The 26,593-nt window shown below is 49.0% G+C and overlaps 1 protein-coding gene across 1 annotated transcript in view; it reads right to left on the bottom strand.

The window, feature by feature from the left end:
• Positions 1-5,352: 5,352 nt before the first annotated feature.
• Positions 5,353-26,593, bottom strand: part of AP1S1 (adaptor related protein complex 1 subunit sigma 1) — a 69,219-nt gene continuing 47,978 nt past the window's right edge. Inside the window, exons 4-5 of the mRNA XM_068274080.1 lie at positions 14,977-15,114; positions 5,353-6,327 (exon numbers count right to left, since the gene is read on the bottom strand). Coding sequence (XP_068130181.1) covers positions 6,280-6,327; positions 14,977-15,114 — 186 coding nt within the window. The 3' untranslated portion in view covers positions 5,353-6,279. The remainder of the gene's footprint in view (positions 6,328-14,976; positions 15,115-26,593) is intronic.

Raw genomic sequence — 26,593 nt, forward strand, 5'->3', positions numbered from 1 at the left:
ACAAGAATTAACTCACCCAATCGCTTCTTCCAGCAGCAGGACGCTGCCGTTGGTATGGAAATAGTCGCTGGAACAAGTGATTGGGTCAGTTACACCCGGATCAGCTGATTTTGGCGTGCAGCTCAGAGCCGAGCGCCGAAACTGGGCACCCCATAGCAGCAATGTAATGCTGCCTGGGGCGTGTAGCGGATATTCAGAGCACAGTCGGCCGCCAGACCCCAAATTACATCTCCCTCCGAGTTGCGACAACTCGAAGGAGGAATAGTATTTAATGCCACCTCGGAGTTTAGCAGCAGCGGTGAGAGCCATCATTCAGCCCTCACCACACCGAAATGATATGCACCCCAGTTCATTCCTGGCCGTTGAGAGGAATTGGAAGGGGTGGGAAGGAGGGAGACATTGACTAATGCAGAAGGCCGCATTCCTCTTGAAGGAGGCCCAATTAAAATAAAAAATGTTTGCCCACTCCCTCGGATGGAGCAATGGTAGTTTCATATCCATAAAGGTATTCTAGAGCTTCCGAACACTGTTAACCTCACCTTTCAAAACTAGTGGAATAGGGAGGGAGCTGTCAGTCTTAAAGAAAATCTGTAATGAAAACAACTCCCCTGGGGGGTATGCCTCCAGATCCTATTGAGGCTTCCCCAGTCCTCCTCGGTCCCACGGCGGTGGGGAAAATCCTCCTGGAGCGGCGGCAATGTTAATATTTACCTTTTGGCTCCAGTGCAGGCGCAGTATCTGCTCTTCCCACGGAGCAAGGCGAAAATAGCCAATCTCCGTCGAGCCGCTATACTGTGCAGGCGCAAGTCTCCTGCGCCTGCTCAGTAGAGCGGACCCGACGGAGATCGGCTATTTTCGCCTATCTCCGTCAGAAGAGCCGCAACAGCGCCCCCGCTAGAGCCCGCAACGGTAAATATTGCACAGGCTGTCGGATTTGTCGCCTGTGCGTTCCGGGGGCTGCAGCAAGACCGCCGTGGGACACAGGAGGACGGGTGAAGCCTCGATAGGGTCCAGAGGCTTCCCCCTACTGAGGCGAGTACCCCCCAGGGCAGGGGAGGACTGGCCAGGGGGGAGATTTCCCCCCAGGCTGCCTAACATTTAATGATTTAGGGCTGGCACTGTGCCTGGTGAATTCAGGTTTTTGTATAAGGCAATGTGAAACACTCGGCTGAATGAGGGAAATAAATGCCCAATTACAGAGCAATTGCAGGGCGGGCGGGCAAGCTAGTAAATATACACAGCATGATACAGAGCAGAGGCTTGCCTGCAGGGTCCGTGGGAAAAAAATCTGTCTGGTCTCTCACCATTGTTAACTGCATGTGCACAGCTGCATAAGATATTGTCTAGGTTGAAAAGTTTTTGACAGTCTCTAGACTCCAGAAGGGCTGCTTGCAGGACTTGTGTAAGAGATAGAAACCTCGACCGTTGTAACTCAAAATTTATTATGAGCCCCCTGGTGCCAGTGCATTTATACTTTACCTGTCACGCTGTCCCTCGAGTGTCCTTGCTGTATTTCCCACGTGACTACCTGCATAAAGCAAGTGGGACACGTGTGTGATGTCATTTGGGCTGGGGCTGCCGTGAAAACGGGCCTCTAGTTTGTGTTTTCCCCCCAGGCCAAAAGGTCCCAGTCCTCCCCTGCCCCAGGGGAACTTTTTTCAGTACAGGTTTTCTTTAAAACCCAGGGCTGTGGAGTTGGTACAAAAATCATCAAACTCCGGCTCCTCCATTTATGAAACCACCAACTCCAGGTACCCAAAATTGCTCCGACTCCTTAGTCCAATATTTTCTGGGGCTGTAGAGTCGGTACAAAAATCAGCCAACTCCTCAGTTCATGGAACCACAACTCCAGGTACCCAAAAATTGTTCAGACTCCGCCTCCCCGACACCACAGCCCTGCTAAAACCATTGCCCGGAGGTGGGCTTCACATGACAGGAAAGTTCGCTCTTGTACTTCCGTAGATCCTGGAATGTAGAAAGCGGTTTGACAAAAGACAACACACCACTTTGTAACTTAGCAGCACTCATGTTTTATTCCAGAACTTTCATTTGGTGAGGGGAAAGCCCTTGAAGGACAGGCTCATGGGAATAAGGGTGACCCTTCCATCTGACAGACTGTGTGGTGGGGGAGCTGGGAAGAAACTAGATGTCTACGCAGAGGAAAGCCCACCACCGTGCGTTCAGATCAGACTCGGGGCGGGGAATGGGGGGTGAGGTGCAGATGGTGCGCTACAACACATTATGTACAAAATAGGATTGCGTAAAAGTGCCTCTGTAGCATCATGTTATAAAAAAATAAAATAGAAAAAAAATATAATGGGCGCTTATTGGTCCCTTTTTAGAAAGCATGGCGCAGCCGTTGTAGCCTATCCAGTGTCTCTCGCTTCATCTAGCTCACTTGCGCCCTTAGATAGCTTATTTGGCAATTTTAAATGCATTTTATGGATGTTCCACCGAAAAACAGAAAAGAAAACCCTATTACGCTTCTATAACAGTAAATGGCAGATGTTGCTTAAAGCCCAAACTAAACTCAAAAACTAGGCCGATTCTCAAAGCTACCATGTTGATTAGCGTTAATTGTAAGCATTACCTTTGTAACCGATCATTACCAAAGGCCGGCTCTGCTTCCTAAAGCTGTGGGCCTACCCAGACAGCATTGAGACCTCACATGCCTCCTAACGGAGGTTCTCCAACAGCTCAGAAGCTACTTCCTGTGAAGGACTAAGTCACCTCCTTATGTAGGGATGCATGGTTTCCACTGAAATTCCAGGATGGGAAATTTAGTGTGAAATCTATTGTTCACTTTGTGTCACATGATCAAACCTGATTGACCCGCCCATTAGCTGAATCCAGAAAGGAAAGGACGCAAACTGTACTGCAGTGGGAAGCACGTGTGGCTTATAAAACAGCTTTTCTGTACAAACTTTGCTTCTGTATGCAGTTTATCTTCGCTTATGAACCTGATTGCTATAAGAATTGGCCTACTTCCCTTTCCTCTAAGTATCTGTGTATGTACCCCTGCTGGATTCCAGATCCTTTCCTGTGCATTCAGGCATGCCCACACTGCAGAGAGTTAAGCCCGCCCTGTTTTCCACAAACCAATCAGAGAACCATTCCTGGCAGCAGAGGAGCTCTTGCTGGTCTATGGATGGCAGGAAGGGTCAAAGGCAAAAATGTGGTTCAGAATCAAATTTTCTTCTCAACAACGATTGGCTTTCTGGGCACTCAGGAAAGGATTTGAAGCACAACTAAAGTACTCACCATCCCCCTGGGCTACCAGCAAAAGCGCAGTCCATATAAAAATGCGTAAACCGCTGACGTGCTTGATTTGAAGAGGTTCTCTGAAAATTTTTAGCTCCGTCGCTGGAACAAAGGAGGGAAGCCTCCAAGCAAATGACAGCTGTGACCTCGAAGAAGACACCCCTTACCTTGGCTCTAGAGACTCGCTCTGTCTGCTGACACATCTGCTGCGCAATTCAGTTGGTTGACTTCCAAAAATATTGCATCTGCCAGTGCTGGTGGGGGAGGAGGGGAAGAGGGGACTCAACCAATGTAACTACGCAGCAGATCTACATACAGTACCTTCATCCCATACTCTGTCCGGGGGTCAGGCCATCTAGATCAGGCATGGGCAAACTCGGCCCTCCAGCTGTTACGGAACTACAAGTCCCACAATGCATTGCAGGAGTCTGACAGCCACAGTAATGACTCATAAAGGCAAATGCATTGTGGGACTTGTAGTTCCGTAACAGCTGGAGGGCCGAGTTTGCCTATGCCTGATCTAGATGGTCGTTAAAGCACATGTATACATAGTTACTATTTCTATCCAGAAAATAAAGTTTCTATACTTCCTATGGAAGTCGAATGGTTTCCTATAGTTAACAAGTACAACGTGTGGGGATATCACTCCAAATCGCCCATAGTGGAAACGACCCCTAAGGGTAATAGGAGCGGCCAGAGCTACACAGTGACAGCTCAGGGCCAACATTTTTGGCAGCAGTTGTAAATGAGCAAGAGAGGCAACTGCAGACCTGTCTGCCCTGATCTCTTTTCCGGTCATATCTCCCACATGGACACTGTGTCACAGACATGGAGTAAGTGTGGGCAATTCTCAAAATGGAGAAGCCATTTTTTCTTGCTATCCCCTTAGTAAAGGCCACAGTTTACAGTCTACCAGACAAATGGAAGAGTTTAGCAGAATGGGCGTGTCACAACACTGTGTCCAAGCAGCTTTTGTCTGCTGCTCCACAGACCGATACAGATCATTGTTTGATGATGTATCTGGTAAGAGGTATTGGCAGACATGATTTCCACTATTACTTGTATGATCAGTGATAGCAAAAGAAACATAGAAAACACAATTTTTCTCAACTATAGTTCTACTGCAGTGAGGCGAAACTAAAAAAAAGACCAATTTATAAAACTTTGCTTTACACAGTTCTGCCACACAAAAAACTTCCATCTACTTAGAAAAATGTTTAACCTTTTTTTTTTTCTTTTTGGGCAATCAACTACTAAACAAGCTGAACTGTTTCTGCTCTGTCATCAACCAGTCAGCATCATGTGGCATTGACTTAGCCACAAGAAGACAGAATTCTGCGCCATCTCATTACAATTCATGCCCAACACTGGGTAGGAGGGGCGTATGATTGGGCCACAAAACAAAAACTGGGTAGAAGGGGCTTGTGATTGGTCCAAAAATAAAGTCCCCCTCGGCCTATTTTTTGAATGCACACATTAGCAAAGTATTTTATATTTTTAATAAAAATCATTCACAAACATGTTAACAATTGCCATAAAAAGAAAAAAAAAATACTTGGAGATGCAGTTTACTGATACTGGTCTCCTCACTGCAGACAAGCAGCGGTTACTCCCTTTCTCTCCTCTTCCTCAGTCAGAACTCAGCCCCCTGTAGTGACAGTTCGTAGTAGGGCTAGGGTGTTACCGTACTTCCTGATGTAGCCGTTTCAATGGACACTCAGCCAAAAGGAAGGCTCGTCTTTGGCAGTAAGTGAAGTCACCTTCAGCCGCTGCTTCTTGTGTCACTACAAGGGGTCAGGGGGTTGGGCTCTGACTGAGGGAGAAAGATCAGCGCAGCAACAACCAGTCTGCTGTGAGGCGGCCAATACCAACAAACTGCTGCACCAGGTATTTTTTCCTTAATAAAATAGTATAGGCATTAAAAATATGAAATGTATTGCTAATAAATGCAGTCTGAAAAAAAAGTACCCAAACGTGCAGTTGAAGAATGTATATGGCCTCCGGCACAAAAATGTTCTTCAAAAGGGCAGCAAGTGAGCCCCCCGATCGCTTGGCATGTACCAAAACAGAGCTTCAAGTAAACTCCCCCCCCCCCCCCCCCCGATCGCTTGGTATGCACCAAAACCGAGCTTCAAGTCAGCCCCCCCCTGATTGCTTGGTACGCACCAAAAACGGAGCTTCAAGTGAGCCCCCCAATCGTTTGGCACTCACCAAAACAAAGCATTAGGGGGGGGGGGGGGGGGGCGCCAATAGCTTGGTATGCATGCTACAAACATTCAGCTATCAGGGCTGGAAAACAACACCTCACAGGGGCGCATGTGTCATTGTCACTTGATGAGGGGGGGGGGGGGGGCACTTTTTACGTAACAAGTGACACTGGTAAGTTTGTGGGGCAGCACTGTAAGCAGCTGTGTTCAGTTCAAAGACTTTCACCCACCTACAGTGGCGCTGTACCCGCCGGACTGAGTTCAGAATAAAATCACTGCACAGTGGAACGTGCTCTAGAGCCAAGCCAAGTCCCTCCTTTGGAGATCACTGTCATTCCCGTGGCAACCCGCCTCCTACGAATAAAAAAAAACAAGGAAAACCTGCATGTCGATTGTCTACAAAGAGAACCTGTAGTGACAGAATATACATAGCTGCCACCTGCTGGAAGTAGCAGAAGCGCCGGGATAGGCACGTCGTGGTATAACCATGCACCACTCCACAACTTGCGCAGCTTCAAGCTTCATGGGAGTCATGAATGTGACGGGCGGCCTCGCAGACAGGTTCACTTTAAGATGGCTGCAGGTGGAAGGCCGGTTGGAGAAGCAGCAGCAGCAGCTACACACAGTGACGCACGTACATGATTACCTACACAAAGTCCCAGCTGGCAGCGGTAAGTGTGTGTGTGTGTGTGCTAGGCGATGTAGACAAGCGGGTGATGGGAGGGGGGTGTCGGGGAATTTGGGATGTAAAAGTATTGAGGGTAAAAGAAATAAAAAGGCAGGGGGGAGGGGGATTGGTGGTCTTTGTCTGTCAAGCCAGCCCCATTTCTTCCAGCACGCTGCGCGGTGACTCATCCTCCTGCAGAGAAGAGAGAGAGAGAGGAGAGCGCAGGGGTCAGGCGGGAGGAAAAACACATTGCAGCACATTCCAGCACACACAGTGTGGGCTCTAATAGCTTAACCACAAAAAGGCAATCATGTGCAGTAACCCATGGCAACCAGGAGGCAGCTCTCTCCATCATCACTGCACTAAAAGCCTTACGTCTCATCTCCGGCTGCGTCCCGCCCATTACTGCGCCTCCTGATGGGTAAAATCAGAGAAAGCACAAAGAATAGCGCTTCTAGATCTACAGGTGAAACTGGAAACATCTGAATATCCTGCAAAAGTCCATTTATTTCGGTTATTTAACTTGAAGGGTGTCTGAACTCTCTGCTCTAAAAGATAAGCAACAGCATAATAACCTTTAAAGAAAAACGTGTTACAGCTGATACACATCCTGCAATACATCTGCAGTGTGTCTACTTCCTACTTTCATGGAAGCAGACATTGTTAAAATCCTGTGTTTAAAGGACAACTGTAGCGAGAGTGATGTGGAGGCTGACATATTTATTTCCTTTTAAACAATACCAGTTGCTCGGCTGTGTTCCTGATCCTCTGCCTCTAATACTTTTAGCCATAGCCCCTGAACAAGCATGCAGCAGATCAGGTGTTTTCTGGCTGCATGCTTGTTTCTGGTGTTATTCAGACAATACTGCAGCCAAATAGATCAGCCAGGCAACTGGTATTGTTTAAAATGAAATACATATGGCAGCCTCCATATCCCTCTCACTTCAGTTGTCCTTTAATTAGCTGCTCTGCCATGGCAGTCAGCTGACACAGGGGAGAGAAATTACTCTGGTGATTAGACAGGCTAAACTCTCTAAATACACACCGGGTGCATTTCTCTAGGCTTTCCTTCTGTCTCTGTGCAGGAGTTCAGGTCCACTTTTAAAGGTGAAAGTAATATATGAAATAGACTCGTCACATGCAAAGCGAGAGATCTTAAGCCTTTATCTGTTGTATTCATGATTATGGCTTACACCTTGTGAGAACCCCCAAATCAAAATCTCACACCCAGTGGTGTAGCTAAGGAGCTATGGGCCCCGTGTGAATTTTACAGCCCCCTCAAGCGCTGTATACAGAGCAATTGATTTTTGAGCACTGCAAGTTGCCAAGGACAGCCACAGTGTCAGAGAGGTGTAATCAGAGGAGAAGAACAGTGTGTTAATGATTAGCACTATTCAAAGCACATACAGAGGTGATCATTACTAACAGAACACCAATGAAGAGCTAATACAGTGGCTGAAGGAGGGCCCCTCTGGTCCATGGGCCCCGGTGCGGTCGCAACCTCTGCACCTCCTATTGCTACCCCACTGCTCACACCATTAGAATATTGTGAAAATGTTCCATATTCTCGGCTCATAGCGTCAGACTCTAATCAGCAAATCCATCCAAAACACCTGCAAAGAGTTCCTATTTCATATATAAATTTCACCTTGTAAAGGATACCCGAAGTGACATGTGACATAATGAGATAGACATATGTATGTACAGTGCCTAGCACACAAATAACTAGGCTGTGTTCCTTTTTTTCTTTCTCTGCCTGAAAGAGTTAAATATCAGGTATGTAAGTGGCTGACTCAGTCCTGACTCAGACAGTAAGTGACTACAGTGTGACCTTCACTGATAAGAAATTCCCCTTTTTATCTCTTTCCTGCTCTCAGAAGCCATTTTCTGCTAGGAGTGTGTTTTATAGTTGGAATTTCTCATCAGTGAGGGTGGCATTGTAGTCACTTCCTGTCTGAGTCAGGACTGAGTCAGCCACTTACATACCTGATATTTAACTCTTTCAGGCAGAGAAAGACAAAAAGGAACACAGCCTAGTTATTTGTGTGCTAGGCACTATACATACACATGTCTATCTCATCATGTCACTTCGGGTATCCTTTAAGTTGAATTACTGAAATAAATGGACTTTTGCACGATATTCTCATCTTTCGAATTTCACCTGTATTTGGCAAGTACAGCAAAGCAACAGGCACCTGAGCCGGCAAACTGTCCAGGAACGGATGGAGGGGCGGCCAAAATGTTACTGAAATTTTGACTGCAAATTCAATCAAATCTCTGATCTATGGGAGACGGTCAATGTGATGCATGAAATTCTGGCTAGTATGTAAATGTAATGCAGATCGTTTGTAATTTGGAATTGGGTTGGTCCAAATCTGCAGGATGTGAGTTTGATGGGCTGAGTTCCAAACTGCACACAATTGACATTAAAGGACACCTAATGCTAAAGGTGTATGGAGGCTGCCATATTAATTTTTATTTCAGCAATACCAGTTGCCTGGCTATTCTGCTGATCCTCTGCCTCTAATACTTTCAGCCATAGACCCTGAACAAGCATGCAGATGTTTCTGACTGAAGTCTGACAGGATTAGCTGTATGCTTGTTTCAGGTATGTGATTCAGCCACTACTGCAGCCAAAGAGACCAGCAGGATAGCCAGGCAATTGGTATTGTTTAAAATGAAATAAAATATGGCAGCCTCCACATTCTTCTCACTTCAGTTGTCCTTTAAAGGACACCTGAAGTGAGAGGGATATGGAGGCTTCCACATTTTCTTTTATTTCCTTTTAAACAATACTAGTTGCATGGCTGCCCTGCTGGTCTCTTTGGCTGCAGTAGTGGCTGAATCACACACCTGAAACAAGCATGCAGCTAATCCTGTCAGACTTCAGTCAGAAACATCTGCATGCTTGTTCAGGGTCTATGGCTGAAAGTATTAGAGGCAGAGGAACAGCAGGACAACCAGGAAACTGTTACAGGTAGTCCTCGGGTTACGAACGCCCGACATACGAACGACCCGCCGATACAAATGGCCCGATCCGTCTCGATGACTTCATTTCCGGGTGGGGAAAGCTTGAAGAAATGGCTTCAAACTTCCCCCGAGTGCCGGCGCGTGCAGCAGCACCAGCAGTGTTGGACTCACCTCCGAACAGAGTCCAACGCTGTCTGTCCTCCGCTCTCCACCTGCTGCTCCCAATAGCCGTGTACAGCACTGCTAGATGCAGCATCCATTTACTTCCTGTATGTCATGTGACATACAAGTTCCTGTATGTCATATGACATACAGGAAGCGGTGTGATGCTGCATCTAGCGGTGCTGTACGCGGCTATTGGGAGCAGGAGGAGGAGAGCGAAGGACAGACAGCGTTGGACTCTGTTCGGAGGTGAGTCCATAAGGAAGAGAGGCACGAGGGAGAGGGATTAAAAAACAGAGGCAGAGAGAGAGGGGAAAGAGGCACTGGGGGGTACAAACAGAGGGGGTACAGAGGAACAAGGGGTACAAACGGAGGCACAGGTGGAACAAACGGAGGCACAGGTGGAACAAACGGAGGCACAGGTGGAACAAACGGAGGCACAGGTGGAACAAACGGAGGCACAGGTGGAACAAACGGAGGCACAGGTGGAACAAACGGAGGCACAGGTGGAACAAACGGAGGCACAGGTGGAACAAACGGAGGCACAGGTGGAACAAACGGAGGCACAGGTGGAACAAACGGAGGCACAGGTGGAACAAACGGAGGCACAGGTGGAACAAACGGAGGCACAGGTGGTACAACCGGAGGCACAGGTGGTACAAAAAGGCACAGTTGGGGTACAGAGGCACAGATGTTTTACAAAATAACACAGGGGGGTACAAATGGAAGCACGGGGGGGGGGGGGTACAGAGGCACAGATGGTACAAAAAGGCACAGGTGGAGTACAGAGGCACAGATGTTTTACAAAATAACACAGGGGGGTACAAATGGAAGCACGGGGGGTGGGTACAGAGGCACAGATGGTAACAAAAGGCACAGGGGGGTACAAACTGAGGCACAGAGGGGATACAGAGGCACAGAGGAGGTTCAAACAGAGGTGGAGAAATAGAGGGGCACAAATGAGCACAGAGGGAGAACAAAGGCACTGAAGGGAACAATCAGGCAAAGAGGAAGATAGAGAGGCACAGGGGGGAACATAGGAGGCAAAGGGGACAGAGATAGCACAGCGTTCCGACTTAAGAACGGATTCAGGTTAAGAACGAACCTACAGTCCTTCTCTTGTCAGGTAACCGAGGACTACCTGTATTGCTGAAATCAAAATGAATATGGCAGCCTACGTATCCCTCTCACTTAAGCTGTGCTTAAAATCAGCATTATTGGCATCTCATCGACCTTAGCTCACCGTTACGGATGGTCAGTGACATGCACATCATTTCAAGTTGCTGCAGGATTATGCAAATCCTATGTGTAAATGTATAATGCTTGAAAGTGGACCAATCGAATTGCACCCTGGTGGAATCTGATTGGTTCATTCCCAAACTGCATAAATCTGCATGAAGAATTTGTATAATCCTGCATCATCTGGAAAGGATTCGCATCTCACGGACCATTCCTAGCCAACGTTTGTTTCCTCAAGGAGATGATCTGTAGAGTTGATCACTGCTAGTTTGGCGATCATCATCATAGGTCTATGGATGGCCGGGTACACACATCCAATCTTCATTGGCCAATTTTACCATTCCCATGTAGCATGAGGACCAACAGATACTGAATACTATGAGCAGGTTGTGTCGGTAAGATCTCATACTACATGGAGGTGGGAGGATTGGCCAATCAAGCTTGGATGGATGTATAAGAATACAATCTTGATGGCACATTCTTACCAAATCTATGTAGTAGCCGGGTAAACTGAGTCAAAGGACTTTGGATGGATTTTGATTGGCCAATTGTACCATTTCCATGCAATATGAGGGCCAACAGATTTTGAATACAATGAATAAACTGTGTTGGTGAGCTCTCATGCTACATGGAGGTGGCTAAATTGGCCAATCAAAATTGGATGTGTATATGCACCCTTATATTACACAGACGTAAGATTGTACAATCAAGATTGTACCATTAGTGCACACCTTTAGACGCACTTACAAACTCCTCTGAGGGATACTTACCTCGTTATGGGGAAGTCTCTGGATCCTAACGAGACTTCCCTCGTCCTCCTCCGTCCCGACAATCCAGCGTTGCAACCCCCCAAACGCGGCGAGGTAAATACTTACCTACCCCGATCCTGCGGAGCTGCACTAGTGGCCCTCCGTTTGGGCTAAGGTGGAAATAGCTCCCGGTCATATCAGCTCTATTGCGCAGGCGCGAGTCCTTTGCATCTGCACAGTGGAGCGGATACAAACGGGTTCAGCTATTTCCGTCTTGCCCGAACAAAGAGCCGCTACTGAGCCTGCTCAGGATCGCGGAGAGGTAAATAAATCAGCGCTTGTCTAGCTTGTTGGGGGGGGGGGGGGAGGTTTCGGGGGAGCCATTGCGGAATTTCCTGCAGCTACCGGGGAAGGCAAGCCTCGTTGGGACCCTGAGGCTTCCATTCCTGAGGTAAGTATCCCCCGAGGGCTTTGTTTTAGTACACTCAGGCTCTGCGCAGTACAGCCCGGAGGACGTCCGATGACGTCAGCGCGTCGCCGTGAGGCGCATTTTGGAACGCAGAAGAAGCCCGGCCTGGCCAGGTCGGGCGCGCCACCGGAGACCACCGGGAGCCTGCGGAGCAGCGCCGAGGGCACCTCCTGCCTGCCACGGGCTGGAGGAAGCTCCAGGTAAGTGGATGCGGATTTTTATTTGTTTTTAATCGTCCCTGAACCTTCCCTTTAACTTTCCCCATATAATTTGATTTGTTGGTGCCCTCCTAGATCATTGGGAAGGTTGTTTATGGCTCCTGAGACGTGGTTAAAACACACCTGAACTAAGACTAAATGTACATGGCCCCTCCCCTTCACCAGCCTCCCCCTCTTTGTGCTTTGACCCCTCCCACCATTCACATTCTAGCGTGACACACACATGCTCAGGGTGGAACCTCTGCTGGGAGCATCCGGAGCATGCGCGGTTACAAATGTATCTAAAACACACTTGTCCAGTAACGTGATCAACTTTTGTACCTGTGCACATCTCTTGCCTTAATAAATAGGGTATACTTAAATGTACAGCTTAAGTCAGGAGAGTCAAGTTAGATACTTACATCAGTAGTGTGAAGCCCCTGGATAGAGACAAAAAAAAAAAAAAGCAGTGCGCAAGCAGCTTCATTCTACTACTGAGCATGTGCAGACCTTACCCGTGCATGTGCGGAGCCAGAAAGAATGGACGGCTCTATAAAAATCCAGGACCATCCATGGGCTTCCGACTACTGCGGTAAGTATCTAACTCCCCCGCCTCCCATTACAGGTTTGGTTTAAAGAAATCACTTAACCTCCTTGCCGGTAATCCCGAGCCAGGCTCGGAGTGAAAAACGGATGCAAAAAGCAGTAAACCCGAGCCTGACCTTGAATAGCCGATGGGAGAGATAGGGACGCAGCACAGCACTAGTTATGACTCCCCTCCCATGGGATCTGGAAGCTTGCAGACCGTCTTCTTCCGGTCCTCAGAGGCTCTCGAGGGGGTAGAGTGCCACCCGGAGGACAGGAGGAAGAATTGCAGCGCTGGATCCCGGTGAGGTGAGTAATGTGCAGGGGCTGCTGCAGATCTCTCTGGAGGTATGATTTTTTGGGGGTCTAAAAGCATGTGGAAAAATTGCACCGCTTTTAGGCCCTAAAATCAGGAAAGAATCATAGAGCCAGGGAGGTTACGGTAATGCTTGGGTGAAATAAAATCTAATAGAAGGAGGTATTTCACCGTCTCCTTCCTCAGGCTCACAGAGTACCCAGCAAGCTCAGGGTGAACCACAACTCCTAGGCGTGTGTGAGGGGCTACAACGGACCTAAAGGCCCTCTTACTAAACTGCTATTGAAAACAAAAGTTTGTTTTAAAGGGGTTCTGTAGCGTTTTTTTAAATTAAAAAGCGCCACTTACCTGTGGCTTTTAACAGCCCCCAGCAGATATCCTGCCCTGCACCGTCACTGAAGAATCCTCTGTTCTCCGCTGCGGGTCACCGTCCAATTATTCCTCTAACTAGACGAATGTCACTGCGGCCTCGCTCCTGTCTCCGGGAGCTTTCTGCAGAGGACTAGTGTGACGTTTTCTCGTACTGCTCAGTAAGCTCCCGGAGACTTGAGCAGGAGCGAGGATGCGCGGACGTCGCGCAGGCGCAGTGACATTCGTCTAGTTAGAGGAATAATTGGACAGTGACCCGTGGCGGAGAACAGAGGATTCTTCAGTGACGGTGCAGGACAGGATATCTGCAGGAGGGCCGTTAGAAGCCCCAGGTAAGTGACACTTTTTTTATTTTAAGAACGGCTACAGAACCCCTTTAAAGTGGATCCGAGATGAAAAACTAAGTATAACAAGTAACTTGTCTATGTATCTTGTAATGTAAAGTTTAGATAGTTTACACAGCAAATCTAGCTGCAAACAACTTCAATAGAATATGATTATTTCTTCCTGTGATACAATGACAGCAGCCATGTTGTTTGTAAACATTACAGAGGCAGGCTTATCTGTATCTTGAGCAAAAAATCCTAATCCCCCCTCCTCCTCCCTCCTCCCCTCTGCCTCTGAAATCTCTGGCTAGTAATACCTCCCCCTCCTCCTGCCCAGACTGAGCTCCCATGAGCCCTTGCTACTGTCTGAAAGTGCCTCGGCTCTCTGAAAACCTGTGGGCGTGGCTTGTTTAGTTTATAAAGAATTAGAGTATTAAAACAAAAAAGTATTTGGCTTGAGGAATGCCCTATAAACAATAGGAAAGGAACACAATTATGCAATGAGTAAAAGTTTATCTCGGATCCACTTTCAGAATGCAAACTTTTTGATTTCCTTCCTCAGGCTGAAGGGTTCCGGTGTCAAAAGAAATGGCTGTCCTAATGTGCTACACAAGCACCACAGCCCCCCTCTGAGATACAACACTGATGCAGAAGATAGGTTGGACACCCACAAAGCCCTGCGAGGGGGCACAGCGGCATCCCAGGAGCACCCCCCTTCCATGAAGAACTCAGCAGTAACGTCCTTCAGATGCAACCTTACTGTCCAAAAACTTTATAAAGCTATGATGGGTACCCTGTAAGGCGGCCACTACTTGAGTGCTTCGGTATCCAAGCCATCAGCTGGTATATTTAGATCTCTGCCTAGAAACAGGTTTTCTGTGGATGGACAGGTCCCTTTAACAGGTCACAGCAAAGAGATACACTGCCAGGTGCTAACACTACCCAACAACCTTTCAGCATCGCTCTAATCTACCCCCCTCCCCGCCAATCCCGCCCCCCCCCCCCCCATACAGGTCGCCCGCCACCCCCACCCTTCTCAATGATCATTACTCTGCCTTGTTACTTCGGAGTCAGCCTCCCATTCATCATTTCATTCAACCACTTTCTCTGTATGGCTGAGCTCCCCGCTCTGTACAGAGTGCACCTGATCCGCCGCTCCCCAAATCTGCTCCCCCCAGACAGCCATAATCTCCCCGCCACACACGCTCCCCTTCCTCCCCCTCCTCCAGTGTGGAAATTTCTTGTGATGAAAGTGAGTGGGTGGGAGTCACTGAGCTGTGACAGGACGGAGATGTGTGATTCATCCACTGCAGAGAAAAAGGAGGAGGAGGAGGAGGGTGGGAGAGGAGCGGGGAAGGGAGGGTGAGCAGGGGAGACACAAAGACTGAAGCACAAGTGAACAGCTGAGAAGAGAGACTAATGGAGACAAGGGAAACGTGGGACGGGAGAAGCTCGTCACCTCTTGTAACATGTCTGATTGCTCGATGGCTTTCAGCACGCTCTTCTTCGACGTGTCTTGGATTTCGCCCCCCATCAGGAACTCGTCAAGGATAAAATAGGCTTTCTCGAAGTTAAAGATGATGTCCAGCTCGCACACCTATGGGGAGGAAAAAAAATGCGAATTAGGGTTCAGACACGCTAAAAGCGTTTGAGCGTTTTTTGGCCTCCAGAGCTTTGAGAGCTTTTTTAAAAACCGCTCCCACCAACTTACATTAAAATCGTGGTAAAATCACTGCGGTAAAATTGCACGATTTTAATGCAAGTCATTTTTTAAAAAGCTCTCAGAAAGCTCTGGAGGCCAAAAAGCACTTAAACACACAAACATTTATATTGCGCTTTTCTCCTGGTGGACTCAAACCGCCAGAGCTTCAGCCACTAGGACGCGCTCTATAGGCAGTAGAAGTGTTAGGGAGACTTGCCCAAGGTTTCCTGCTAAATAGGTGCTGGCTTACTGAACAGGAAGAGCCAAGATTCGAACCCTGGTCTCCTGTGTCAGAGGCAGAGCCCTTAACCATTACACTATCCAGCCACAACTGTCTGAGCCCTACCCGAGTTCAGGCATGGGCTTCCGAGTAGCAAGCTAATCGGAATGGAAATGGTATGACCCGCTGATTACACAGCTGTGATCGTGGGCGACAGGAGGTTGAATTACCCAGAAGTTCGCGCAATAGTCTGTGGTCCATTCCGCATCATAGGCGTACAGTGAGCCGCGTTTCACGACGCACTATCGTGTTTACTCCTTCCGGGTTGAAGGAGGAAGCGCAATAGTGAGCCATGCAACGCAGCCCACTGTTCGCGGAATGAACCATGGACATCTGGGTAATTTAACCCTCCCGACACAGCTGTATAATCAGCGAGTCATCCCTGCCTGGGATCCACCACCAACAAAAAGGCCACATTTATTATTATCCTCTATAATAAAACCTCTGTGTCCCTGTGTAGCTGGGTCTGTGCTTTTTGCTACTGCGCATGTGCGCAGCACAGACCCAGCTACATAGAGACAGGAGGATGGGGATGGGGCCAGGGAGCCGAGCGGGCGGCCGGGTGTGCGAGGGTGACCGGGCGGCCAGGTGTGCGAGGGTGAGCGGGCGGCCAGGTGTGCGAGGGTGAGCGCGCGGCCAGGTGTGCGAGGGTGAGCGGGCGGCCAGGTGTGCGAGGGTGAGCGGGCGGCCAGGTGTGCGAGGGCGAGCGGGTGGTCAGGTGTGCGAGGGTGAGCGGGCGGCCAGGTGTGCGAGGGTGAGCGGGCGGCCAGGTGTGCGAGGGTGAGCGCGCGGCCAGGTGTGCGAGGGTGAGCGGGCGGCCAGCTGTGCAAGGGTGACCGGGCGGCCAGGTGTGCGAGGGTGAGCGGGCGGCCAGGTGTGCAAGGGTGAGCGGGCGGCCAGGTGTGCGAGGGTGAGCGGGCGGCCAGCTGTGCAAGGGTGACCGGGCGGCCAGGTGTGCGAGGGTGACCGGGCGGCCAGGTGTGCGAGGGTGAGCGGGCGGCCAGGTGTGCGAGGGTGAGCGGGCGGCCGGGTGTGCGAGGGTGAGCGGGCGGCCAGCTGTGCAAGGGTGACCGGGCGGCCAGGTGTGCGAGGGCGAGCGGGTGGTCAGGTGTGTGACGCGGGCGTGGCGAGAAACACAGACCTAGAGCCCGTTTTTAAATGGGCTTAGGTCCGCTAGTTGATTTATAACGAGTCAACATATTTTGTGGCGCTGTACAAAGTAAGAAACAAACATGAGGTACAAAATACTGACAATGGTATTCCTCAATATACAAAATACAGAATTCGTGACAAAATCTAGGACCGATACAAAATCCAGAATTGGTAATGAACGTGACAAAAGTAACAGGATGAATAAAAACGTATAACAAATTCCGAGACAGCAAAGCGTGAGAGAGCCCTGCCCTTGCCAGCTACTATGGGGGCTGTTTATACAGGTGAAACTCCAAAAATGTGAATATATTGTGCAAAAATACAGTCATTCAACTTAAAAGAGCCCTGAAAAGTTGCTAAAAAAATGAAATAGGGATTTACCTGGGGCTTCCTCCAGCCCCCCCGTAGCCTGCGATGTCCGCACATGCGGAGAGACTGCGCAGTGGCGGTGAGTGAAATCTATGCCCCGACAGGAATAAACAACCTCCAAACAGGGCGTAGATTTCAATCACTGCCATCCGAAAGCGGTTAAAGTGGACCTGAACTCAGCGCTTAAAAATAAGCAACAGCATAATAAACTTTAAAGAAAAGCATTTCTTTGCTACAGCTGAAACATATTGTCATTAAGTTACATTAGTTATGTTAATTAAAATAGATAGGTAATATAATCTCTTACCCACCCTGCTTTAAAAGAACAGGCAAATGTTTGATTTCATGGGGGCAGCCATCTTTTTGGTTGAAAGGAGGTGACAGGGAGCATGAGACAGTTCCCACTGTCCTGTGTGCTGATCACCCCTCTCAGTTGCTAGGCAACGTGAACAATAACATAGGAAATCCCATCATGCTCTGCACAGCATCAGGGAAAAAATCCCGGGCTTTTTTTCTTTGATGGGTGGAGCTTAGCTAAAAATGCAGCTAAAAATGATGCTTTGGTAAGAAAAACAAAGCTCTGATGCTGTGAAACTCTTAAAGAAACAACAAGCCTTTTCAGTGCTGCTGAGTAGATTTTTAGTCTGGAGGTTCACTTTAAGTGTGTCTACTTCCTGCTTTCATGGAAGCAGACATATTGTTAACATTCTGTGTTTACTATTAGCAGCTCTGCTCTGGCAGAGGAGATTCCGGAGCTGAAACAGAGATCAAATTGCAGTTGTAATTAGTTACAGATAAGGTGGAATTAGACAGGCTAAACCCTCTAAATGCATACAGGGTGCATTTCTAAAGGTTTTCCTTCTGTCCTGTGCAAGAGTTCAGGTCCACTTTAAACCTACAGCAGAAGAAGGAGTATGCTCCCCCACATTACCCATCATGCATTTCTTTCTGTAACACTATAAAACAAAAATTTCAAAACTTGTGTTGAAAACACAAAAGCGCCATCAAACAATGCGGCGTGCTTATTCCGTTTACAAGACGCCGAGGATCTGTCACAGACCCCCGGGGGTCATACTGTTACGGTATTATTGTTATTGATTTATACAGCGCCATCATCTTACGCGGTGCGGAGAACAATCAGGGGTACATAATACAGAGGTGGGGAACAGCGTAAATGTCACGGTGACTAATACAATGTCTTACAAAACGTTCAGAGGCTGCCAGAAACCAAGAGGCGAAAGGTGACAGCCTAAATCTGCTATTATACTGCTGGTGTACAGAGGAATGCCATTGTGTCCCTCACACTGTGTCTTCTGGGGTGACACCTCCCCACACCATCCCTGTGTGGCTACATAGGTTGCACACATCCAAGGACGGTCTGCGGAGGGCTGTGGAATCGGTACCAAAATCATCCGGCTCCCCAAAATGGCTCCGGCTCCAGGTCCCCAAAATGGCTCCGGCTCCAGGCCCCCAACATGGCTCCGGCTCCAGGCCCCCAACATGGCTCCGGCTCCAGGCCCCCAATATGGCTCAGACTCCAGGCCCCCAATATGGCTCAGACTCCAGGCCCCCAATATGGCTCAGACTCCAGGCCCCCAACATGGCTCAGACTCCAGGCCCCCAACATGGCTCCGGCTCCAGGCCCCCAACATGGCTCAGACTCCAGGCCCCCAATATGGCTCAGACTCCAGGCCCCCATTATGGCTCAGGCTCCAGGCCCCCAACATGGCTCCGGCTCCAGGCCCCCAACATGGCTCAGACTCCAGGCCCCCAATATGGCTCAGACTCCAGGCCCCCAATATGGCTCAGACTCCAGGCCCCCATTATGGCTCAGACTCCAGGCCCCCATTATGGCTCAGACTCCAGGCCCCCAATATGGCTCAGACTCCAGGCCCCCAATATGGCTCAGACTCCAGGCCCCCAATATGGCTCAGACTCCAGGCCCCCAATATGGCTCAGACTCCAGGCCTCCAATATGGCTCAGACTCCAGGCCCCCAATATGGCTCAGACTCCAGGCCCCCATTTTGGCTCAGACTCCAGGCCCCCAATATGGCTCAGACTCCAGGCCTCCAATATGGCTCAGACTCCAGGCCCCCATTTTGGCTCAGACTCCAGGCCCCCAATATGGCTCAGACTCCAGGCCCCCAATATGGCTCAGACTCCAGGCCCCCAATATGGCTCTGACTCCTTAGTGTAATCCACAAGGCTGTGGATTTGGTACACAAATCATCCGACTCCGGACTCCAACTCAGATTCCAGCTACCCAAAATGGCTCAGACGCCTCAATTGCACAGCCCTGCCTGCAGACCCCTGAAATCCCCCCCTAAATGGATAATGCTTTCTGCCGGCTGCCCATACATCACAGGCCCATTCCCGATCAATTGCCACCACGTAGGGCACGTGTATGGAAGAAAAACAAAGCCATCGGCGGACATGAACAGCTAATGTATACTGCACTGGGCACCGGAGGGGGAGGGGTGTTACATTGGACATTAGGGAGGATAGCGTAGGGAGTTTTTGTTGCTCATCCACACCTGAGCAACCACGATGCACCGACATCTAGCAGCATGTCCGATAGACAAGCTCCGCCCAGAATTGGTCACATCGTCGATTGGGCATGCACCAGCACCGATTTTCATCCGAATTTATAATAATGATTGATTTGGATGGTCGGATGGCAGTGGCTAAGTTGATGATATGTAGGAGTACCTTAACTTTACTCATGTTAGATAACTGAACTTACTGCAGTTCTCATAGGTTTGCAGAAGAATAGCTTATATGCAAAGCTACACACAGCACTTGTGTCAGAGAGGTTTCCTCACTAGTGCTAAGAAATTTCTTCACTAGGGATGAGGGAGATCAATTTAGTGAAAAAGCAGAATTGGCAGGGGGGGGGGGGTCACACAAAGAGAACCCGAAGTGGGCAGATGGGCCCACACCGCCTCTCCCTGCCCCCCACCACCGCGCTATAGCCCACTCCCCCCCCCCCCCCCGCAACCCCAAAAAAGGGGCATTCCTGCAGGGTTTCCAGCAGGGCTGTGGAGTCAGAGTCGAGGCAATTTTGGGCACCCAGAGTCGGAGTTGGAGTCTTTGATTTCATAAACTAAAGAGCCGGAGTCGGGAGTCAGAGTCGTATGATTTTGTACAAAATCCACAGCCCTGTTAAGTATTAGGCTAAGGAGTCGGAGTCTGAGCCAATTTGGGTACCCGGAGTCGGAGTCCTGGTTTCATAAACTGAGGAGTCAGAGTTGGAAGATTTTTGTACCGACTCCACAGCCCTGGTTTCCAGAGCTGCCATGGGGCAGCTTTCTCCCCCTGGCCATGCCTCCTGCCGATCCCCCGCCTCTCTACATGCTGTGAGAAACACACAGTCTCTCCGTGCAGCGTCATGACCTATAGGTCACAAGTTTCAAAGTGGGCCATTGCGGCCAATGGAAGTGGCGGTTTTTAAGGCTACCTAATCCTGATCCGGGGGGCTGAGCGGTAGCCTACTTTTTAAAAAAACTTGTTTGCAGCCCACCTCAGGCTCTCTTTAAGCCACTGCCTCTCGCTGATGTGCTCCATGCCGCTTTCTGCCTTCCCTACACTTCCGCTTTCTGAACTAGAACTTCCTCTGCGATGGCAGAAGTGTGGGGAAGATGGAGAGCATGGTGGAGCGCATTGGCTAGAGGCAGCGGCTTAGTTGTGTTAACCCCCAGATTTGTCAGTGAATCAGACTGATTAAATCTAAAACTACAATACAAGACATACAATTTGCATGCAAGCTGGAATTAACCCTTTAGCAGCCAATTTACTTGTAAGTGCTCCAGGCCCATTTATTTTAGCACTTTTATTTATTGTTACATCTGTTTGCTACTAAATAGTACTGCTGTAATGTGCATTAACCCTCCTGGCGGTCTAATAAATTCCGCCAGGAGGCAGCGCAGCAGTTTTTTTTTTTTTTTTTTTTTAAATCATGTAGCGAGCCCAGGGCCCATGATAATGGGATTTCCTGGAGGGCTTCCCCCATCGCCATGGCGATGGGGCGGGATGACGTCAGCGACATCGTGACGTCATTGGGAGTCCCGATCCACCCCTCAGCACTGCCTGGCACTGATTGGCCAGGCAGCTCACGGGGTCGGAGGTGGGCGGCGCGGCGGATAGCGGCGATGGAGCGCGGGGCGGCGGTGATCGGTGTGCTGATGCAGCTAGCAAAGTCCTAGCTGCGTGCAGGAAAAAAAAAAATGAAGCAAAATCGGCCCAGCAGGGCCTGAGAAAACCTCTTGCGCGGCTTACCCCGAATGTCGTTCGGGGTTACCGCCAAGAAGGTTAATCGGGCTGTGGAGTCGGAGTTGGAGAAATTTTGGGTACCCGGAGTAGGAGATTTCATAAACTGAGGAGTCGGATGATTTTGTACGAAATCCACAGCCCTGGTAAGTATTAGACAAAGGAGTCGGAGTCAAAGCCATTTTGGGTACCCGGAGTCGGAGGTTTCATAAACTGAGGAGTCGGAGTTGAAGTCGGAAGATTTTTGTACTGACTCCACAGCCCTGGTATTAATGGACACTTGTCGTTAGGGGGCAGTGGGAGACAATAATAGAGGATTTCTGCTTTCAGTTTCTATCTCCTCTGATAGCACAGCGACATCAAAGCATTCCAAGAATTTACAGCACAACGAGTTCTACCATTTGAGGTAAAAAGCAACGCACTTATCTCAAACCAGATAACTCCATTGAAGGTAAATGGATTAATAGCATTTGATCGACCATTTCTAGTGTCTATAGTTCACTAGCAGGAAGCTGCAAACCGCATGTGTGTTGACTGAAGACAACGGGGGAAGCCTCAATAGGATCCAGAGGGGAGGGGCCCCCCCTCCTGAGGCAAGTACCCCATAGGGGCACTTTCTTCATTACAGGTGTTCTTTAAAACGCATCAGTTTTTTCAGTGGTTGGTGTGATAGAGGCCTCATCCTGATCACTGCTAGAATTTGTCTCCAGGTTTAGTTTCACTTTTATGTCTCTGAAATAGGAACTGTTTGTAGCAACCTGCGGTAGCCCAATTCCCCCCATTCATCCTCCCGATCTGCAACCCAATTGGCTGCCGTGGAGAGTAGAGCTGTTCTTCCTCCGTTAGGTTAGCCTGTCTGTGCAACAGCGAGCGGGACAAAGTGATGGAGCGACAAGTAGCTTGGAAACTGCATGTAGTAATATTATACAGGGCATGGTGACACAGAACAAGATAATGAAGGGAAACGAGACAAAGGCAGACAGTACAGCATCCGAGAGCCGAGCAGGAGAACGCAGCGGTACTGAAATAACCGAGAGGATGTTGTCAGGCAGACAAAGTACAAACGAGACGGATGGCAGCCGAGGTGAAGGACGTGGTGTAGAAACCCTGCTGCCACGTCTATGGAAGTGTCGAATATCTCGAGCCATGCACACCCGGCACCCTCCGGCATGCATAGTGTCACCGCATAACTGTCCTCACACATCAGTTCTTAATAAAAAAAAACAAAAAAAAACCAAAAGCGAATCCGAGATGAAAAACTACAGTAACTATAACAAGTAACTGGTCTACATACCTTATCTAAAGTTTAGATAGTTTACACATCATATCTAGCTGCAAACAGCTTCAACGATGTATGATTATTTATTCCTGTGATACAATGAGGGCAGCCATGTTCTGTTTGTCACAGGCTGAGGGCTGGGGATGCTACCAGCATGCCTGTGTGTAAATTCAGTCCCCTCTCCTCCTCCCCCCTGCCTCTGAAATCTCTGGCTAGTAACCTCCTCCCCAGACTGAGCTCCCGTAAGCCCTTGCTACATTGCCTTGGCACTCTGAAAAAGCTGTGGGCGTGGCTTGTTTAGTTTATAGGGAATTAGAGAGGGAACAAAAAAAGTATTTGGCTTGAGGAACGCCCTGTAAACTATATGAGAGGAACATAATTAAGCAATGAGTAAAAGTTTATCTCGGATCCACGTTAAAGGACCATGAAAAAAATCCAATTTAAAAATACATGTGTGCATACGTATAAAAAGTACATTTGTTGCAGTGTAACATGCACTAGAAGTGACTTTTCTCGTATGACGCCGCCACTTACAGAAGGAAATAAAAAGCTGACAGAGCTTAAAGGTTTGAGACTAGTCCGTCTCCTCACGGGGGTTATCAGGTTTTTCTTTATTTATAAAAGCATTTACTGAATTGCAATTGCTCTGTATTCGCATCCACCGGCTCCATCTACTGACATGCAAATTGCAAATGCAAATAAAATGACTCAGATGTACGATAAATAAGACTACAGACCACAATATCAGGAGTGACCGACCACACAATACAGGTAATATGCAATAAGATACACAATGTCAGATCATACACTTAAAGTGAACCAAGCACCCCTTTTGTTTCCTGGTTTCTAATAGCTATAGGAGCTGCCATGTTCCCCCCTCCCCTTCTAGCGGTCTGAATTATTCAGGGGAAGGTGTGAAGATAGCATCTGTGACTTCTCTAAACTCTTTGAAGCACAGTGTCCTATCTACCTACCCCTATGCTGTTGAAAGCTTTTCTGTTTTCTCTGCTAACGTGTGTAATAAAATACTTACAGTAGTCTTTATCTGCCTGAAATGTCTGATTCGAGCAGGCCCAGGAAGTAAGTTAATAAAGGCCTCTGCTAAACATTTAAATGTAAAAGGAAGATGTAAATTTATTTTTGGCATGCATATTAAATGTGCTATTGAGATGTCTTAAAGTGAATGGGAACCGCATTTAAAAAAAAAAAAATGAAGCAGATTCTTACCTAAGGAGAGGGAAGGCTCTGGGTCATGTAGAGCCTTCCGTCTCCTCTCTCGTGTGCTGGCTCCCCCCCCCCCTCCGTTTCAGTACCCCGCCGAAAGGGTATTTGGAAGTCTTCGGGAGCAGTGTCCTTCCAAAGAGGTGTGTCTCCATACTGCGCAGGCGCAGTACAGGGCCGCCCTTCTTCAGGAGTACTCAGGCTCTCTGAAGACTTCTGAAGCTTCCTACAGCCGGGTAAAGCAGTATTTGATTAATTTAGTCAAAGACTGCTACCGGGCGAGCCAGCACTGGAACGAGGGGACCAGGAGAGGAGCCGGTATGCTCTATAGCAGTGTTTCTCAACATTTTATTGGTATGTACCCTTTTTAAAACCCTGTACTCACCAAGTACCCCCTACTATAGTAAACATTATCACAAGTACCCCTTGACAAATGTATATGAAATCATAGTACATGATATTGGGTTCTGAACAATTTCCAAGCATTTACTATTGCTTTTAATTAGCTAAAATACTAATATGGTGTTGTTTAAATAAGATTTATAATTTTCTAAAACTCTAAATTTGTTGTTCTTGGTTAAGTAATATCAAGCCGAGTACCCCCTGGAACCATCAGAAGTACCCCCTGGGGTACGTGTACCACACGTTGAGAACCTAGGCTCTATAGGACCCAGAGCCTCCCCTCTCCTTGGGTAAGTATCTATCTCATTTTTTAAAATCCGGTTCCCATTCACTTTAAGTGCTAAAATTGGTGGTTGGTTCACTTTAAGCAGCAGTCCCAATAACACAAGTTCACGGTTTTCTGTGGGTAGATTGCACAATCACGTATGATACACAAGGAGAGAGGGCCCTGCCAATGGCTTACAATCTAGAGGGAGAGGGTGGTTACACAATGGGAGGAGGGCCGCATTGAGAGGTTCTCGGCAGAGAGAGTTAGGGCAGCAGTGAGGTGGGGTAGGCCTTCTTGAAGAGGCGAGTTTTGAGGGCTTGTTTGAAGGTGTTGATGGGGGCAACTCTAGTAAAGTCCTGTAGTCACGCATGGGTGTGGGAGATGTGTAAGGTGGTTAGGAGGAGGTTGTCAAAAGAACCTTCCTTATGGGGAGGTTAATTGTAAAAAAAAACAAAAACCTGCTGCTCAATTGCTTTTAAGAAGCCAAATTAGATTATGAAACCTGATGAGATAAAGCACAAAAAGTATTTTGTTCTTTAAATCGTAAGCATGAAAATACCGCCAGGTTCCAGCAAATGCGGATTTTCCCTTTAATGTGTCTCCTATATAGAAAAGTGCATTGAAGGTGTGAATTAGAGCAATTAGCTAGAATCCATCAGTGAATCAGAGCAGCAATCCTGCCCATGGAAGGAAGGAAAATGCTGCTACTTATAGAAGTCCAGTTATTAAGGGTTTGTTCACATTTATAGGCATTGCATCTTTACATAACACGTTATGCTTTCTGAAAGGGCATCCGACCTTACAGAGAAAGCAATGCCTCCCCTTCCTCAGCTCTGACTGCTAACCTTGAAGTTGGCAAATTATGTGTTGTTTTTTTTAAAGGAATATACATGGAAAATAGAGGCCACAGAGGACATTGGTGCTGGAAGATGAAGGCTGGCCACAGGGGAAACCGGTACTGCAGGAGGGAGGGTGGCCACAGGGGAAACTGGTACTGCAGGAGGGAGGGTGGCCACAGGGGAAAGTGGTACTGCAGGAGGGAGGGTGGCCACAGGGGAAAGTGGTACTGCAGGAGGGAGGGTGGCCACAGGGGAAACCGGTACTGCAGGAGGGAGGGTGGCCATAGGGGGAAAGTGGTACTGCAGGAGGGAGGGTGGCCACTGGGGAAAGTGGTACTGCAGGAGGGAGGGTGGCCACAGGGGAAACCGGTACTGCAGGAGGGAGGGTGGCCATAGGGGGAAAGTGGTACTGCAGGAGGGAGGGTGGCCACTGGGGAAAGTGGTACTGCAGGAAGGAGGGTGGCCACAGGGGAAAGTGGTACTGCAGGAGGGAGGGTGGCCATAGGGGGAAAGTGGTACTGCAGGAGGGAGGGTGGCCATAGGGGGAAAGTGGTACTGCAGGAGGGAGGGTGGCCACAGGGGAAACTGGTACTGCAGGAGGGAGGGTGGCCACAGGGGAAACTGGTACTGCAGGAGGGAGGGTGGCCACAGGGGAAACTGGTACTGCAGGAGGGACGGTGGCCACAGGGGAAACTGGTACTGCAGGAGGGAGGGTGGCCACTGGGGAAAGTAGTACTGCAGGAGGGAGGGTGGCCACGGGGAAACCAGTACTGCAGGAGGGAGGGTGGCCATAGGGGAAGTGGTACTGCAGGAGGGAGGGTGGCCACAGGGGAAAGTGGTACTGCAGGAAGGAGGGTGGCCACTGGGGAAAGTGGTACTGCAGGAAGGAGGGTGGCCACAGGGGAAAGTGGTACTGCAGGAGGGAGGGTGGCCACAGGGGAAGTGGTACTGCAGGAGGGAGGGTGGCCACAGGGGAAACTGGTACTGCAGGAGGGAGGGTGGCCACGGGGAAACCAGTACTGCAGGAGGGAGGGTGGCCATAGGGGAAAGTGGTACTGCAGGAGGAAGGGTGGCCACAGGGGAAACTGGTACTGCAGGAGGGAGGGTGGCCACAGGGGAAACTGGTACTGCAGGAGGGAGGGTGGCCACGGGGAAACCGGTACTGCAGGAGGGAGGGTGGCCACAGGGGAAACGTGCTTAAAGAGGAAGGGTGGCCACAGGGGAAACGTGCTGGAAGAGGAAGGGTGGCCACAGGGGAAACGGTCACTGCAGGAGGCATGCACAAAGAGGAGTAGGA

The sequence above is a fragment of the Hyperolius riggenbachi genome, chromosome 3, assembly GCF_040937935.1.
Source record: "Hyperolius riggenbachi isolate aHypRig1 chromosome 3, aHypRig1.pri, whole genome shotgun sequence".
Lineage (NCBI taxonomy): Eukaryota > Metazoa > Chordata > Amphibia > Anura > Hyperoliidae > Hyperolius > Hyperolius riggenbachi.